The sequence below is a fragment of the Aulonocara stuartgranti genome (genome assembly GCF_965226115.1).
Source record: "Aulonocara stuartgranti genome assembly, chromosome: 16".
Taxonomy (NCBI): domain Eukaryota; kingdom Metazoa; phylum Chordata; class Actinopteri; order Cichliformes; family Cichlidae; genus Aulonocara; species Aulonocara stuartgranti.
This window is the reverse complement of record NC_138952.1, coordinates 1,647,979-1,664,390: the sequence shown is the minus strand read 5'-3', so window position 1 is coordinate 1,664,390 and position 16,412 is coordinate 1,647,979. Positions and strand designations below refer to the sequence as shown.

The 16,412-nt window shown below is 41.7% G+C and overlaps 1 protein-coding gene across 17 annotated transcripts in view; it reads left to right on the top strand.

Moving 5' to 3' along the window:
- lrp1bb (low density lipoprotein receptor-related protein 1Bb) overlaps window positions 1-16,412 on the top strand; it is a 324,949-nt gene that overhangs the window by 154,872 nt on the left and 153,665 nt on the right. For all 17 annotated transcript variants that reach the window (XM_082509141.1, XM_082509138.1, XM_082509137.1 and 14 more), the window contains 3 exons: window positions 12,226-12,345; window positions 12,938-13,066; window positions 15,668-15,925. In XM_082509141.1, the coding sequence (XP_082365267.1) occupies window positions 12,226-12,345; window positions 12,938-13,066; window positions 15,668-15,925 (507 nt within the window). The remainder of the gene's footprint in view (window positions 1-12,225; window positions 12,346-12,937; window positions 13,067-15,667; window positions 15,926-16,412) is intronic.

Genomic DNA, 16,412 nt, shown 5'->3' with positions numbered 1-16,412 from the left:
CCGGTACTAACTCGGATAAACGGGAAGCTCGTGTCAGGAAAAGCATGCGCTGTAAAATCGAACATGCTGATTCATCCACTGTGGTGACCTCTTCAAAAGTGAGCGAGCAGCTGAAAGGAGCTTTTCTTCAAATTAAGCTGTTTTAGTGTTTCTCCTCTGATGTTATGCTGCACATCATTTATCAGTGAACATGTTTCGTGGCATCTTTGTGTTGTAACTTCCTTCAGAAGGCACTATCTGATAGTTTGTGTAAGAGCGTGTGATCGGACTACAAACACTTCACCTCTTAATGCAGCCGTGCTGTCGGCTGCTTTGAATACATCCTGGCCTCAAGGAATAAAAAGAACGATTCTTTCTCAGTGAATAAATCAGTCCTGCATGAAAAATACATCGATTTATTAAATAATTAATGCATTCATTATTTTTCACATTTCCTTCTGTCTTTTCCTTTTTTAAACTTGCCTTTTTGCAATGACATAAGCCGTTATGCTTCGTCTGTGTTTACACTGTACAGGATGCTCAGTCCCACACGGACACACCCGACTCATCGGCAAGCAGGAGAAATTGAGGTCACCAAAGAGAAGTTTTAGGCAGCCAGCTGTGTTTCTTAAAACTTTTTTCCCCTGCCTTTCCTGCCCACCTCTTATGAATATACATGCCGACATCCCGGGAGGCCTCGGTATGAAGGTGCCCATATGGAAAACCACCAAACTCTTTTAGCTCACCTTCAGGAAACCTGCTCATTCTTAATCGTATGCTCACAGTTGTGCCGTTAGTCTCTGAAGTCTCTGCTGTTTGCACTGAGGAAGACAAATGTCAGACTTAAATAAACAGAATTCAACTTGTGGCTTCATATGTTATCTTTAGAGCGGTCCCAGAAAGCGAACGCTCTCTTCTTTAAATGAATGTGGTGAAAAAGACAAAAGGCTTAAAGCCAAAGTAAAGTTCCAGCCATTTATGTTTATGTTAAATATTATTATTCAGAAATGAAATCATGCTTAATATCACAGTGATTATTTTTGTCTTTGCCTGTTTCAAGCAGTTTAAGAGAAGCATCACTTTTAAACTCTTTGGTTGGTGCATTTCATCTCGCAGGCAGATTTGACACTTGATGACACATTAACAGCAGCGTCATCAAAGATCATCGATAGACTGATGCCAGCTCAGTGCTGCCGCTGCTGTGTCGATGTCTACATAAAGTACAGTAACGTAACCAAAAAGTAACAGCCGGCGACCTTTTCCTCACGCTTTGTTTGCCATTCATCTCAACAGTTTGTTTATATTTTGAGTTCAAATTCTGAAATTGGTTTCAATTTGATTAGAAAGTCTTGTTTTGTCAGATTAATGCCTTCCTTAGCTATTGTCTGAGTTCTGAGGATGAGCTTTTTTTAAATTGGATGTTATCTTTTGTAGCTTATTGAGACAGCGTTGATCGATTGATCCATAGACTGAAACATTCTGAGAAATCAAACCCTCTGCCTAACAAAACTTTAATGTACATATTTTTCCCATCAAGACAAAATCAGCTGAAGGTTTAATGACTCAGACACAGGTGACCAAAAATAATCATATGAACACGGACGCAGAGTAATGGGATCGATTTCAGTGTTTGCCCATCATGTGCCCTTGGCTGTACACATCGTGAGCATACAATAAAACGGGATCTGCATACACGTAAATTGTGATGCAATACTCTCCAGTAAAATTAGATGCTAGGATGAGTTGTTATTATTCCCTCCTTCATGCAAAAGCAGCACAAAGCCTGAAGCAGTATTTTGTATATCGATTTAAAGTGGCAATGCATTTAACAGGTTAGCACTTTTACAGTAGGAGGGTTGTGGGTGCAGGATGTGTGGTGGGCTGGAGCCCTGCTGTGGGGAGTGTTTATGCTCTCTGGCAGTCCAAAGACATCTTATTCAGATTAACTGGGGATTCTAAAAGTGGGGATGCAAGTGAATGGTTGTCTGTCTCTCTGTATTGGCCACATGATGGACTGGCCACCTGTTCAGAGTGTACCTGGTATTTTGCCATATGACAGCTGGGATAGGCTCCAGTTCTGTGAACCCTGTGCAAGCTTGGTTGATAGCTATGAAATGCTAATCACTCTAATGATTGTATTACTGCTGTAAGCTAAGTCACAGCAAGTGGTTAGCTACAGTCTCAACAAATCCTCTGGTGGAAACCCGGAGCAGTCGGTAATAACAGACAATGGTCTCCCTTTGGAAGCTGTTGCTACATGGCAAACATTAGCATTAAAAGCTTTGATCTTCCCATTCTCATTTAGTCCTTTAGTCTCCAGCTGTCTCCAGCAGTAGGAAGCTGCTGTGATGCATTCTTGTATAGTTCTGAGTTTCATGGTTTCTTTCTGGGAGTTGATGCTGTGGATGACGGGCATTGTTTGCTTGTTCTTCTACACCTGCCACCATCTTGTGGTACAAATTAGTATTAGACAACAGTTCACTTGTTATAACGCAATATATCGCTATTTGTCCAGAGCTGCACAGGTTCCTTTACAATAAATGCTTTCAAATAATCTGAGCTGCTCTCAAAGAGATGTGCCTATAGGAGGACAGGCGGTTCCCGACGTCTTTTACTTCCACTGACATTTAAGCGACACATTAACAAGTACTTTGCTACATTTATCCCAGAGTAATCTCGACCCACACCATTACATTAATCATCAACAGCCTTATTTAGTAATAGCTCATCATTACTTGACATTTACAGCCAAATCGGTTCATTTGTTGATAACAAAGTGCGGCGCAGAAAAAATAGTCAGACGGAAAACAGGTCAATTTGAATATCAAAAACAGCACACAATAGATATAATTCATGCTTTGTTGAGATCCCGGTCTCAGTGGAGCCCTGTGAAGCTAGCTCAGACAGCATAAGTCCCCCAATAACTTCATTCACATACTGAATACACATGCAGCAGTCAGGCCCTACTCTAATATAGCGTTCTGTTTAATCTGCCATGCATGTGCTGAATCTCTCATTGCCAGTGAAAGAGCTTCTTCAATCATTTCCCCCACTGCTGGCACACAGTGCTGCTTCTCACTCTTCCATATCATCCTTCTGTGGGCTCCGATTCTCAGCTTTGCCCCCACTAGGAAAGTTTGCCGGGTCTCAATTTCTCTCCTTTGTGCTAAGCCTATGTTCTCTTAGGGAAAGATCAGCGTTCTGTGTCATCTGTCTCATGTGTCATTCATAATGTGTAATGTGTAGTACAATATTTATATTGTGTAATTATCTCTATATGAATCTGCATTTGTTAAAATATGCAGATTTTAATCCTTCTGTTTCAGCGAGGCTTATGTATAAACTGCTGCATCAATCAAGACAACAGAATAACATTAAGCTTAATGCATTATTGTAACTTCTCCCATGAAAAATGAACCCGTCCCCGATGGCTAACACACTGGGTGTGTATCTTTAACGTCACATCTCTCGCACAGATAAGCCAGGAGTGTTCCAGAATCTTTTATTTTGAAAGTTCTGAAGCTTCTCTATACGTTTCCTGCGTCGTTCTTCCTTCTCTCCTCACCTGCTGTGTGGAAGGTGATGCAGGTTCCATAAAAAGTAGACTGGGTGCTATTTTAACCAAAGAGCTGCTGCGAGGCTTCAGACGGCGCCTCCGGTGGAATCTCACACAACGTCTTGAGTGGGCGTGATCATATGTGGCGGTTGCCTCGGTGGTGAAAGGTGGGGTACAACCTGGACAGGTTACAGTCTATCGAGAAAGAAAATATTGTGTTAGTATCATGTTATTTATGTCATCTGCATTAAAATAAAAATTGTTATAGCGAGTTTTTAATTTTTTACCATCCTTAGATTCTGCTTTTGTCAAAAAACTTCAATAAAACTGCGGCGAGACCGAGAGGTTATAAGAAAATGTATTCAGATTACCTGAATAATCTGATCGTCTGCCATGACCCCTAATTGGCCTTGGCTAATGCCCCGCCCCTCCCTCAGCCTGGTTCTGCTGGAGGTTTCTTCCTGTTAAAAGGGAGTTTTTCCTTCCCACTGTCACCAAAGTGCTTGCTCATAGGGGGTCATATGAATGTTGGCGTTTCTCTGAATTATTGTAAGGTCCTTACCTTACAATATAAAGCACCTGTGCGGCTGCTGTTATGATTTGGTGCTATATAAATAAATCTTTATTGAACTGAACGACTGACAGCCTGCCTGTTACTGACAGTTTATAGTTAGACTTAATGTTTGACTGAGATCATCCAGAAAGCCAAAATACTGTCTTAAAAACAACAATAAGCAGTCTTTACAAAAGGTTTATTAAACGTATAAACCATTGTAATGAATACATGGGAGATATTTTAAAAACTGTAGTCTGTGGTAGGCTGAGGGTTAAGCTGGTGATTATTATTTCAATCATTTCATGTCTGGCTACTGTGCTCGGTGCATGCTGGGTCCTGTGCTATTTTTGCTCACCAAAGAATGTTTCACAGAACAACAAAAAAGCCGCTCACTTGTGTTTGATGTTTGGCAAAGACAGATACATGATTTGGGTTATGTGTGTTGCTAAAAGAGCAACAGACTGATGAGTTTGATTTTTAGGAGGTTTGGGGAGGCAGTCGTGAGGTCCAGCAGCTCAAGAGATGTTGGGGATAAAAGATAGCGGTGAAGTGATTTCTCTCAATTTCTTCCTGGAGTGCTCAACACACTGCAGCTCGAGAGGATCCAATCAAATGGAGAAAGCACGACCAAATACAGCTATAAGGGGCAAACATAGAAAACTCCATCAAATGTGATGCAGATGGGAAAAAACTTGAAATACAGAAACACAAGTCAAGCACAGAAACTCAAAAGTACATTTGAAACATGCTGCAAATGTAGAAATCACAGGCATATACAAAAGCGCTGTATATAACACAGATTACACTGTTTCCAAGGGCCAATTAAAAGTAATGGATACAGCTGACACCCACTAGTTCCCATGGTGAGTCATGAGGTTGCCAGGATGTACCATCCATTATTTGTGTCAGAAAATAGGATCAAATAATATTTACTTTTACAGTTTGCTTCGTTTAACTTTGTGTGCTGTGCTGTGCCATTTTACCTCTTTGCAAATGTGCATTTTGTGCACAGCTTTAATAACTTTATTGTTATTACACATGTATAAATACAGGGCAACGAAATACAGTTTGCATCTAATCAGAAGTGCAATAGGAGCAGATTATGTACAGATAAAGATAGTGTAAAAGGTGGGACTAGTTATGTACAGATTATGTACAAATAAGTGAAGTATGCAGATGTTTGCATTGCTATACACACAAAAATACAGATGTGCTACATATATACTAGTTGGTTGCACGAGGATATCAGCTCATGCAGTTAATTAAGAGACAGAACAACGTTCTTGGGATTGAATGCCTCTGCAGTCTCTCTGTTACTTAGACAAGCAAAATATGTTTTTATTACTATTTCCAGATAAGTGACACCTATAAATAAGACCTTTGAAATGTTAGAACCACAACTAACACTTTTATTATCCACGCTGAGAATATTTTTATAGACTTAAATTAGCCTTCAAATTATTATTAATATGATAATATCTAAATGCAGACTGAACCCTCTACATCAGGGGTGTCAAACTCAAATACACAGTGGGCCAAAATTCAAATCTGGAACAAAGTCGCGGGCTGACGTTAATATTTATTGAAATATATTTATTGCTCCAGATATAAGAATGAATCTTTTCTTATGGACTCAAACACGTTTTGCTGAAAAACTGAATATGGAACAAGCAAAGCTTAATACTAAACAATTTATATATTAGCTGTATAATACCAGTAGGCCAGCTCTGATAGTCGTTTGGTATGGCTTCGTGGGCCAAATGTAATTAGGCTGCGGACCAAATTTGGCCCACGGGCCAGAGTTTGACGCCTATGCTCTACGTCCTCACTGACTGCCAATCCTCTCATCCTTTGTTTAAATCAGACCTGGGCTCCGTGCTTCTTCGGTTTCAGGTGAAGTTTGAATGATTTCAGGGTCAGGCTGCACCCAGACTTTAAGGTTCAGGCCTTACATCCCTGCTTCTGTCTGAAAATGAGGCATGTGGCAGAGATATATGGGCTCTGGTCTGTGGAAACAAATGACGTCAAATGATTTAAATTTGTAATAACTAATAAACATTGTTACAAATTGCTTTCAGTGGAGTGCAGATTTGATTGGACTGTGAGTGAACCTGTGCCCGTCTCAGTCTGTGTCCGTCGGCAGGAATCATCCTCTGAGCGTTACAGTGACGAGGTGCGGATGCCTCTCCCGGCGCTCTGACAAGCTCTTTAATGCATTTGATTCCCAAATATATAAATCTATTTCTGCTACGTAAGGGTAATCTGCACTTTTATGCAGCGATGATTTCTGTGTCATAGCACAACTTGTCAAAGGCGATGCGTTTGCCCTCTGCGCACCGATGTGAGTTATTGAGTTAATGTTGCTTTCAGACTTACACTGGCTGAAAGTAGAAGAAAGAAACGTGCGTATCGTCTCTCCTCTTTGTCTCTTTTCTCGAGCATTTCAAATCTGTTACTGAGATCAGCATCTTGGACTAATCCTGAAAATATTTGCATCCATTTTTTTCCTATATTTTCTGGTGATGAAGCTTTTTTAAAGAATAAACAGTGTCAAACATGATCTCTCCTCCCACCCTCTGTTTCTGAACAACGTTCAATTATCTCACTTGATTAACTTTTCATTACAACAACCCAAACAAACAAACAAACACTTTTCTCCAGGGTGAAGGAGTCTGTGATAAGTGATGCTCTTGTTCCAAAACGACTCGCCACCAACACGGCTCCATATTTTCAGCGTTGTCCTGCCATCCAGCCTCATAGACTGTAACATATTAGCATATTTATTAAATTTTTGCCCCTCTAATGGATGGAACATTTGCAGTAAGTAGTCAAAGTGATCACTTTCCTCTCTGCTGTGCTACGGCAGTCCTTTCAGTGTTACCCTGCCACGCTGTACTCACTTTACCAGAAAATATGAGCTGGTAATTTTCTCTCCAAACATCTGCTAAAGATACGTGCATTTGATGATTTGGAGGCTTCAAGGAATCTCAAGTCCCGTGTCAGGTTTCTTTTTGGGGTTTTTTTTTAGTTACAAGCGACTGTCAGGCCCACAACACAATATGTAAACAACTGCAGATATCTGCAATCAATATTTCATGCGTCTCACTTTGTTATTCTACAGCCTGGCGAGATATTGTCAGTCATATCATTGCTCCCTCTAATGCGAGGAAACAATCTGGTGTCATCAAATACTATTACAGCAGATAATCTTCCTCAGGAGTGTTTAGAATTAAAATTTCATTGTTTGCTAGAAGATTTTGACACCCACACCCGAGACGTTTCCTCCAATATTTAAGGGCATGTCAGAAGCCTGGCTGCGCACCAGTTCCCAAATCTCTCAGCAAATTGTGCTTTGAGGGATTAACGACGTTTACTGTCACATTTGAGCCCTAGTTTGAGATGCAGGATTACATTTGGATAAAACAACCAAGCAGCTACAGTGTAAGTGCATTTATCTCTCAATTTCTAGGGAAAATTCCACCTTCTGCGCCACCCGGACAACTCCACGTCACATCAAAGCTGACACACTTAAGCTTCCCAGATAACTTTCTAAAGACTTGTCAATAAATCGTGTCACTGCAGTCACGGCACATCTTGCACAAATGTTATTTCCCCTGCACGCTTCTTGAATGTTTGAACCTGAGAGAATATATGACCCAATTTCACTGCTGTGGAATCAATCTTGTCACTCTTGCCACCTAGAGGATACCAACCACAGCGACAGACAAGTAACAGGCGAAGATCCTAATTTAAGCTTAGAAAATCACGAAAAGGTCCTTGAGCCAACTACGCTTTTACCTTTTGCGTTAGACGTGTCTACATTTGGTCCTGCGTTACATACAGGCCCTCACTGCAAAGACGTTTCGGGGAAAGGCCACCGCGATCCCTAAAGGGAGGCCGTAATTATGCCAGATGGGGCGTTCTGACTTTCAGCCTCGGGTAAGTCTTCTCGTGCCCGTGGTGAGACTTGTTGGCAGTATTGGCAAAGGAACAGTGCCACACTCACCATTCATACTCTGCCATCTGTGTGTTGGAGAGTGGAGGCTGTGAGAAACTTCTGCTGGGCTAGCGGAGCGGGCGGAGGCATGCCTTTGTGTTGGACTGATGAGCGGACGTACAAGTGGAATCAGCTTTTCAATTATTTTAAAACAATCCATTTAAACCTGGACCGTGATTTGCTCGTTCCACCAAATACACCTCAGCGTTGCAAATTATGAAAAAGTTCAAAAAATCCTGAATCTGAGAGGATCATAACAAACTAAACAGACTGAGCCTCCTCTGGGATGCAAACAGTGTTTTTAAGTGAAGCATGATGTGAAAACAGATGGAATTAATTTTGTGCAATTGCTAGAATCATTGTGTTCGTACATCTGATTACTGCAAATTAGACCAGGCTTGCTGTTGTGCTTCAGAATGATGACAGTTGACATGTTTTACATTTATATATTTTAGTAATTATGAAGCACTAATGTTTTTCCAAAGAGCTGAAACGAAGTGGACAAACTCACAAGTAGTTTTGCTCATGTGAGCATAATTTCTTTTAAGGTAAAGTCATAACAAATTATTCATGCTTTGTTCATTTGAGGCCGCTCGTGTCCCGCTCGTGCATCTTTGCCAGGTGGCTGTGAGAGTGATGAGCAGTGTGTTTTACATTCCAGTTAATGCCAATTTTTGTAAAGACGATACTTTGGAGAGCAGAACCAAAGCAGCCTTTCTCACATATTTTAAGGCACGCTGCACAGTGGATGACCACCACATCAAGGCTACTACATTCACTGTACTATTTACTGATGTTCAGCACACAGCTCTAGGTGTGTGAAAGGCAGCTAGGAGGCTCGGTGGCACGTACACAGTCCCCACAGCACTCTGTATCTGCCACGAGGGGAAGCTGATCACATGGTGTCTTTGAGACGATATAAGGATTAGCGTTGAAAATCTTAAGTCTGCCGTGTACTCGTTTTGCACACTGCTTTGCAACAGGGAAGTGTGCTAGTTCCACACCGTGTGATGAATAATGCACAGGCTGCGTGGGATCCACACAGTATTCAGTAAACTTTTGCTTTTGTTCCTTTTAATTAAGTGAAATGGTGCCTTACACACAAAACGAGATATATCGTTTGAATCTAAGTAGAGCTTGAATAGAATCAGTGAACTTGTTCATTGCTGTGCGTACAGCACGTGTTACACACTCAGGAAAATCTCTGATGATCAGAGTCATCAGGCGTCCAGTGACGTAGTGTATTCAGAGTGAATGGCAGCTTGAAGTGGCAGTTGAAGCCATTCAAATGCTAATGGATCGGTGAGATAGGAGCCAGTTACAGTGGATTTATCCAAGCAGGCACATTTTACCGGCCTGTGGCTTTTTCTATGAGATTGTAATTCTGGTTATTTTCAACCTGTGCCTTTTGTATGGGCTGTTTGATGTTTTATTGTGCAGCTTTACCTTTCTGTGTTTTGCCAGTGGTGTTGCTTTATATTTGATCCCTTCATGCCCAGCACAAAGGGATAATATATAACCTCTGTATAACCCCAAAACAGCTGAAACACAAGAGGTCCTGTGAAATTATTCGACTACCTGAACTTTGAATGTAGCCTCTGATAAAATGATTCCATCACAAATGTACTTCTTTCATGAGATAGCTTATCATTTATAAAATGTTGAATGAGTATTTTATCTAAACAAATTTAAAGCCTGGTTTAAATAAAGTAATTAGATTATATCAGTAAAAGTTGATTGTTTTGCAGGATGCGAAAGCTATCCTTTAATTAAAATACATCAGCTCTTCATCAATATTTTTAGCAGTGTTGGCTAAGGCAGCAGTCAGTGCACTGTAAACCTGTAAAACCATGTAAACAGTCTTTATGAACACAGTCGTTCCTTCTCCTGCAAACGTTCTCAGCCAGCACAGGTCACATGTATAAAGACGTCCTGCTAATGAAACCACAGCACCTTTATCATATACGTAGAGTTTCTTGCAGTGGTTGTTTCAGACCTGTTGGTCCTGTCAGGACCTCGATGGGGTTTTGACATCTTCTCTCAGCGCAGTAACACCCGGCGTCCTGGCCTTTCTCTATTTTGGTGGAATGGAAACGTCTGCAGCGCTTTGGAGGAGGACGAGGTTCAACAGCCCCAGACTGCACTCAGTTCTTCTGTGGCATTAAGCTTTATTAAACCACCTGTGAAAAATTAGATGTCTTTCAGAATCTACACTGCTGCTGCACTGCATCAGTTCTCAGCTTTCGTCCTTATCTGGAGTCGAGTGCTTGGACTCACGGTTTAGTTTCATTGAGTGTCGAGTCTGATCGGCACTCAGTGTGTTTTGTGCTAAACTTCACTTGGCAGTTTTCAATTAATGCGTTTGTGGTGCAGCAAAATACTGCTTTACTGACTCAAATTCAAAATTCAAATTCAAATTTTATTTGTCACGTACACAGTCATACACAGTACGATATGCAGTGAAATGCTTGGACAACTGCTCGTGACCTAAAGAAAACAAAAAAGGAAAAGGCTATGAATAAGATAGGAAATAAATATGAAAAATTAAAAAGGGTAAATTTAACTAGGAAGGAATAAAATATAAATTAAGGTTAAAAATGAAATAACTGTACAACACAAATTAGAATTCTTGCACTCTTCTGGTGTGTCGAGTCCTGAAAATACGACTAATGTCAAACGCACGTCCTTTAAGCACGTAAAAGCAACTTTAGATGTTTTGTTTTCTTTGGATTCATAATGCAGCTGTTTATTTATTATCCCAGAAGTCTTTCACCACCATGAGCCTGGGAGGAGGTCCAAAGGTCACTGAGCATTCACCATTTTAATACTTCTGTATTTGCTCGCTTTGTTTGCCCCCAAATAAAAATTCAGTCATTTTAAGTTCTGCTGCCTGTCAGTCAAACTTTCTGAGGCTTTATGAAGCAAAGACAGAGAAAGCTCAGCGCTGTGGGACCACAGCAGCCATTTCTGAGATTTTAATGTCAGTAAAATTATTCTTTGCTCACTGAAGTCGAGTTTAACACTGAGACGTTTTATTATGACCTCATTAAAATCAATTCAACCATTGAAGACTTACAGGTTCAGCATGTGTTGCATATGTTACTGACAATGATAATGTCATATTCAAAGATCATCTGCTTGTTTTGGTGATATTTATCTCCACTGTTTGAAATCAGCGTTGTGAAATTGGTCACTGAGCTAGCAAGAAAAACCATCCATCCATCTTCATCCGCTTTATCCGAGGCCGGGTCGCGGGGGCAGCAGAGAGGCCCAGACCTCCCTCTCCCCGGCAAGAAAAACCAACTCCTGGTAACTCATCAAGATCTTAAAAATAACAAAATTACAACAAAACCCCCCCAAAGACCATCATTTAGAAAGTAATGATAACTCGAGCTCCGACTGTCATTGTGTTCCCACGATGCTACTGAATGTGGATGCAACCTGTCACGAAATGAATCGGTCTGCAGCAGCATTTCATAATGTCTTGAAATGGTTAGCGCAGGAAAGCCGGAGCACAATCAATACAGTCCTTTATCTTTGGGGCTGTAAGTTGACATTAATTAATGTTCAGCAGTGACATATCTGTCTTTGCCCTATTAAAGCTTTGTTTCGAGGGTTATTCTTCCCACTGTGCCATTTATTCGTTTTTATTCTGCTGAATGTTCATCACGCCATAATTAGCCATTTTTCTCCCATCCAGAGCATCATAACCCATCACAACACGACAGCGTTGGCTTCCTGAGCACCGTTACCAGCCCGTTTGTCACTTGACGAGTTAACAATACAAAGTTTGTCAATATGTTTTCGTTTCATAAGTCTGATCGTTTATATCGGACTTATGAAACATGCAGTTTAATGTTATTTAAATGCTGATGTCTTCAGTCTCCTCCGGCCCGTGTTGTTTGACATTTAATAATCAACACAGTGACATTTGTTTCAGCTCGTTCCTTCCTGTAGAGATACCGTAGCTAACATTTACATTGGAGCGTCTGTAATTTCTGTCATTTACATTCATTGAGTGAATGATCGAAGCAAACTTGTGATGGGCAGCTTGAATAATCAAAGAAGTAAGTTCCTATTCCACCTACTCATTTATGGCCTTTCTTCTCTGCTCCTTTCTTCCTGTCCCCCCTGCAGAGCTGCTGTCAGCCTGCCACGAGCTCCGGTGCCGCTATGGCTGCGTCATGACTAGAAACGGCACCTTCTGTTTCTGCGCTGACGGCTTTGAGGTTGGGGAGGACGGGACGAGCTGCAGAGGTAGGATCCTGCACCGCTGGTGGGGCCTCCTGCCATGGAGCGCTCCCCCCTTTTCCTCCCTCCTCTCCGTGCAAGTCTCTCCTTTTGCCCTCGGCCACACTTCTTTCAGTTGAATAAGCAGGAGCTGCTGCCTATATGAGAACCATCTGGGCCTCATGCACAGCACAGACACACACACATCCTTACACATGTATACAAATACTTCGTGCTTTTTTTATGTTCTTCATGGTGTGGGGCACAGGACATGATTTTGCTACAGTTGCACTGAATTATTTGAATTCTGCACATAACTTGTGCGTAGAATTGCATAATTATGGAAAGGAAAAGTTTCACAAAGTGGGAGTGCTGCTGGAGTTTGATTCTGCTGGGGGAGGCGTGAGAAAGCGCTGTTACAGCGCAGCGCATTGCTTATAAAAGTAATTATACCTGAGGTGCCAGAGTGAGAAAGCGCCGTTACAGCGCAGCGCATTGCTTATAAAAGTAATTATACCTGAGGTGCCAGAGTGAGGCCGCACTAAGTATACTTTATGTATTTGGGTCATGTTTGAGCACCTAATTTGTTACAAATGACTCTCTTCCTGTTTTCCATAAGATCATGATGAATGTGCCATGTATGGAGCATGCAGCCAAACCTGCACCAACACCTACGGGTCATACAGATGCAGCTGCACAGAAGGGTACATCCTGCAGCCCAACAGGATATCGTGCAAAGCCAAACAAGGTGAGTGGCACGCTTGCATCATAATTAGCACAGCGTACGCGTTCTGTCTCGTTCAGACGTGGAATCCCGGCTTATGGTCTCCTCGCTTTTCACAAGAACTGGTAGCGCAAGATTAATGGGACTGAGCGATGACCACATCCATCACCACACGGGGACGGCTGGATGTGGTCAACCCAGGATAATGATCAAATTAATGAGCATGAGATTTTAAGTGGGCGCAGTCTGGAGTATTTTGTGCAGAGACAATACCTGACATCACCGTGATTTATGTTAATGCCCGATGCTGCTAACAAATCTGCCCCAGTGAGGAAAGCAAGCTACTTATTGTAGAAATTAGACAAATCAAAGAGTTATTGTGTTTTGGTGAGTGCGGTGTGTAAATAGTCCTGAGTTGTGTAGTTTACACGTCCGTGCCCGTGTTTTTTAGGGTTGTTGCCACTTTGGCGCATATGGGTTGAAAATAGCTGGAGGCCCAACACGTCTTGTTGGGGAGACGCCGCTGGTGCAGCTTTTAATCACGGTGACTGGTGTCCTACCAAGAATAAACTGAATATGATTACCCATAAACTTAACTGAACCCAATGCTCACATGCATTAATATTAATTTAGCAGAGAGCAATAGTGGTACAAGGATAACTATGGGGTTACCATTAGTTGTAAAAGCTCATGAATATAAATTCCTGATAGAGCTCTCAGAGGCCAGGAGATGAGGAGCAGCAGGGTATGAAAAACATATTAACGCAGCGAGTGTAAGATTGAAGTCGGGACTCTGAAGCGCACATTTTTCTTTTTAGGGATTTAATCTCGGTTTAATCTCTGCTTTGACTCTGACTTCAGTGAGTTTTACTTTCTCCTAACATAAATGTGACGACACCCGTATGCTCTTCGTTTCTACTCGATTACAAATGTTTGAAGTGCAAATATGATGTTGAAAACATCTTTATTTGATATATGCAAAATACAGTTATCAGTACTTTCTGTAGATGATAGTTGAACCTGTTAAAGACATTTAGTGTCACGTGGTTGTGTCAGATGTAACCCTGGTGTATCGGATATGTTTGGTTGTTTAACCTCAATGTTGTGTGAACATGAGCTGTGATTGGACACCGCCGCCTGTGTCAGGATTGGCTTTACCTCGTCATTAAGTTAAAGAAAACATCCACAGGGCGCCTGGTGTCACAGTGCTGTGTGTGTTTTAGTTACATTCTCTCATTATTGTTATTCGTGGGTTTTGGTTCTGCTTGTGTTACATTTTTAGTCCTTGGATTTTGGTTTCTCTTACTTTTCCTTTCTGGTGTTCCTCGTTTCGTCTCCTTGTTCCCTTCATCTTCCCACTCAGTCGTGTCTCTGTCTCAGTGTCTGCATCTTTGTGATTGTCTCGTGTTTCCTGTTTTACTTTGAAAGTCTGTGTCCTATGTCAGTGCATCTAGTTTTGCTTCCTCTTGTCTCATTATGTGTGATTAGTCCAGCTGTGTTTCCTTCCTGTTTCCCTCATTACTTCCTTGTATATTTAAGCCCTGTGTTTTCCTTCGCCCACTTCCATGTGCTGTGTGTTTCCTCTGTGGTCCTTGTTATCCTTGCACCCAGTTTCTAGTTTCCTAGTGTCTTTGTTCTCGTCCTTAGTTTCTAGTTTTCTGCTTTTGGATGTTTTTTGCTACGGCGTAATAAAGCTGCCTGTTTGAGTTCATCCTTTGGCTCCTACATCCTGTAACCTGACACCTAGTTTATGTCAAAATGTAGTTTGTTGTTTTGGTTTATGAGCTTCAGCTGCGTGCGTTGTATATGAGTGCAGACTTGTATATAGTTAAACATGTATGGATTATATACTGTTGAATTCTGAATATTGATTTGTAAATAATGGAATTTGAACAGACAAAGTGTGAACGTCATCCTGCTGCTTTTCCAGCATAAACATTGTGCAGACATTATATTCATGAAAACTTTTCTTTTCTCTTGTTTCATGTTTGAAATAAAACGATTCTAATTCCTTATAATAACTTTGACATTTATCTTTTCCCATGATACATGTTTGTAGCCTCGCATGGTCAAAGTCTCATCTACCCCCCAGTGTGGGAGAAAAACGCTTGTCCCTGCGTCACGCACCAGCAGTTATTTGAGTGGACATTCTGATTTATTACCTATATTAGGAGGGCAGCCCTTGACTTGAACTTGTGCTGAAGATTGGGATAAATAAGGGCCCTTTCAGGGGGTGAACCTGATGTCAGAGACTGTGCACGCTCAATTAAGCCCATAAAGAGGCTTATTTCAGTTCCACCACCGCAGATCTCGTTCCACGAGTCCAGGCGGGAGTGTGTGCTGGTGAACACTCACATGTCATATCTGCGTTTCCTGTTATTTGAGCTTCAAGAAATCTGTCCTGAAAGTGTTTCCTGCTGTTTGTTTGTGCAGTGGTGGAATTAGAAATATTGTGCGTGTTTGCCTTGGTTGGGTTAACACTGAACAGTTAGACAGTAAACTTTCCGATGGTCTTTCCGCTCATATATTTTGCATATCACGCTGTTTTTAAGGGAAACTTTACTGAGCTAGCAGAATAGCTTTGCTGAGTCATCCCACGATAAGATTTATGTATGTTTATTTCAGATCCTGGCGACAGCCGGCCAGCGCTTCTCATCGGTGGCTCAGATCGCATCGTCGTCACCCATCTAAATGGAAGCGGCCTTCAGCCGCTCAGGTCCTTGAGGACAAATGGGACGCTGGCTCTGGATTTCCAGCAGAACCAGGAAAGTGTGTGCTGGGTGCTGTCTTCAGAGTCCTCTGGGCAGCTCCGCTGTGCTGTGACAAGGAGCCTGCGTGGATTCACACGGGAACAGGAAATACGAACTCAACAAAGTTTGCAGCGTATGTTTATATCAGGTCCTTCTTTTGTTCATTTTTCTGATAAACAGCCGTCTAACCACACGAATAAAAGGTATTCCTGCCTGTGGCGAGCATCATCCGGGGCTCACGCTTCTTTGTTTTCTCATTGTACTTTGCTCTCTCCCTCTCTCTCTTACCTGCGAGCTGTCTCGCTCTATCTCCTCATTATCACCGAGGCTTACGACAGGTTAGCCTCAGCAGTTTTGGAATTCATCTTTATCCTGCAATCGCCATTCAGGCCTGCGAGCTGCACTCGCTGCACTCGCTGCGCTCGCTGCGCTGCTTCAGAAGTGCTACCTTTTTCTGCTCTAGTAAAGATTCCCATGAATTATAGCCCATTTCATAACAAATGTGCTCGATTTTCATTTGTTAAAGTCTCATAGAAACCTGCAAGCTAATCAGAATTATTAATGGCCATGGTATCTTTTAAAAGGGCACTGGAACAACTGCACAAATAAAGATTTAGTTT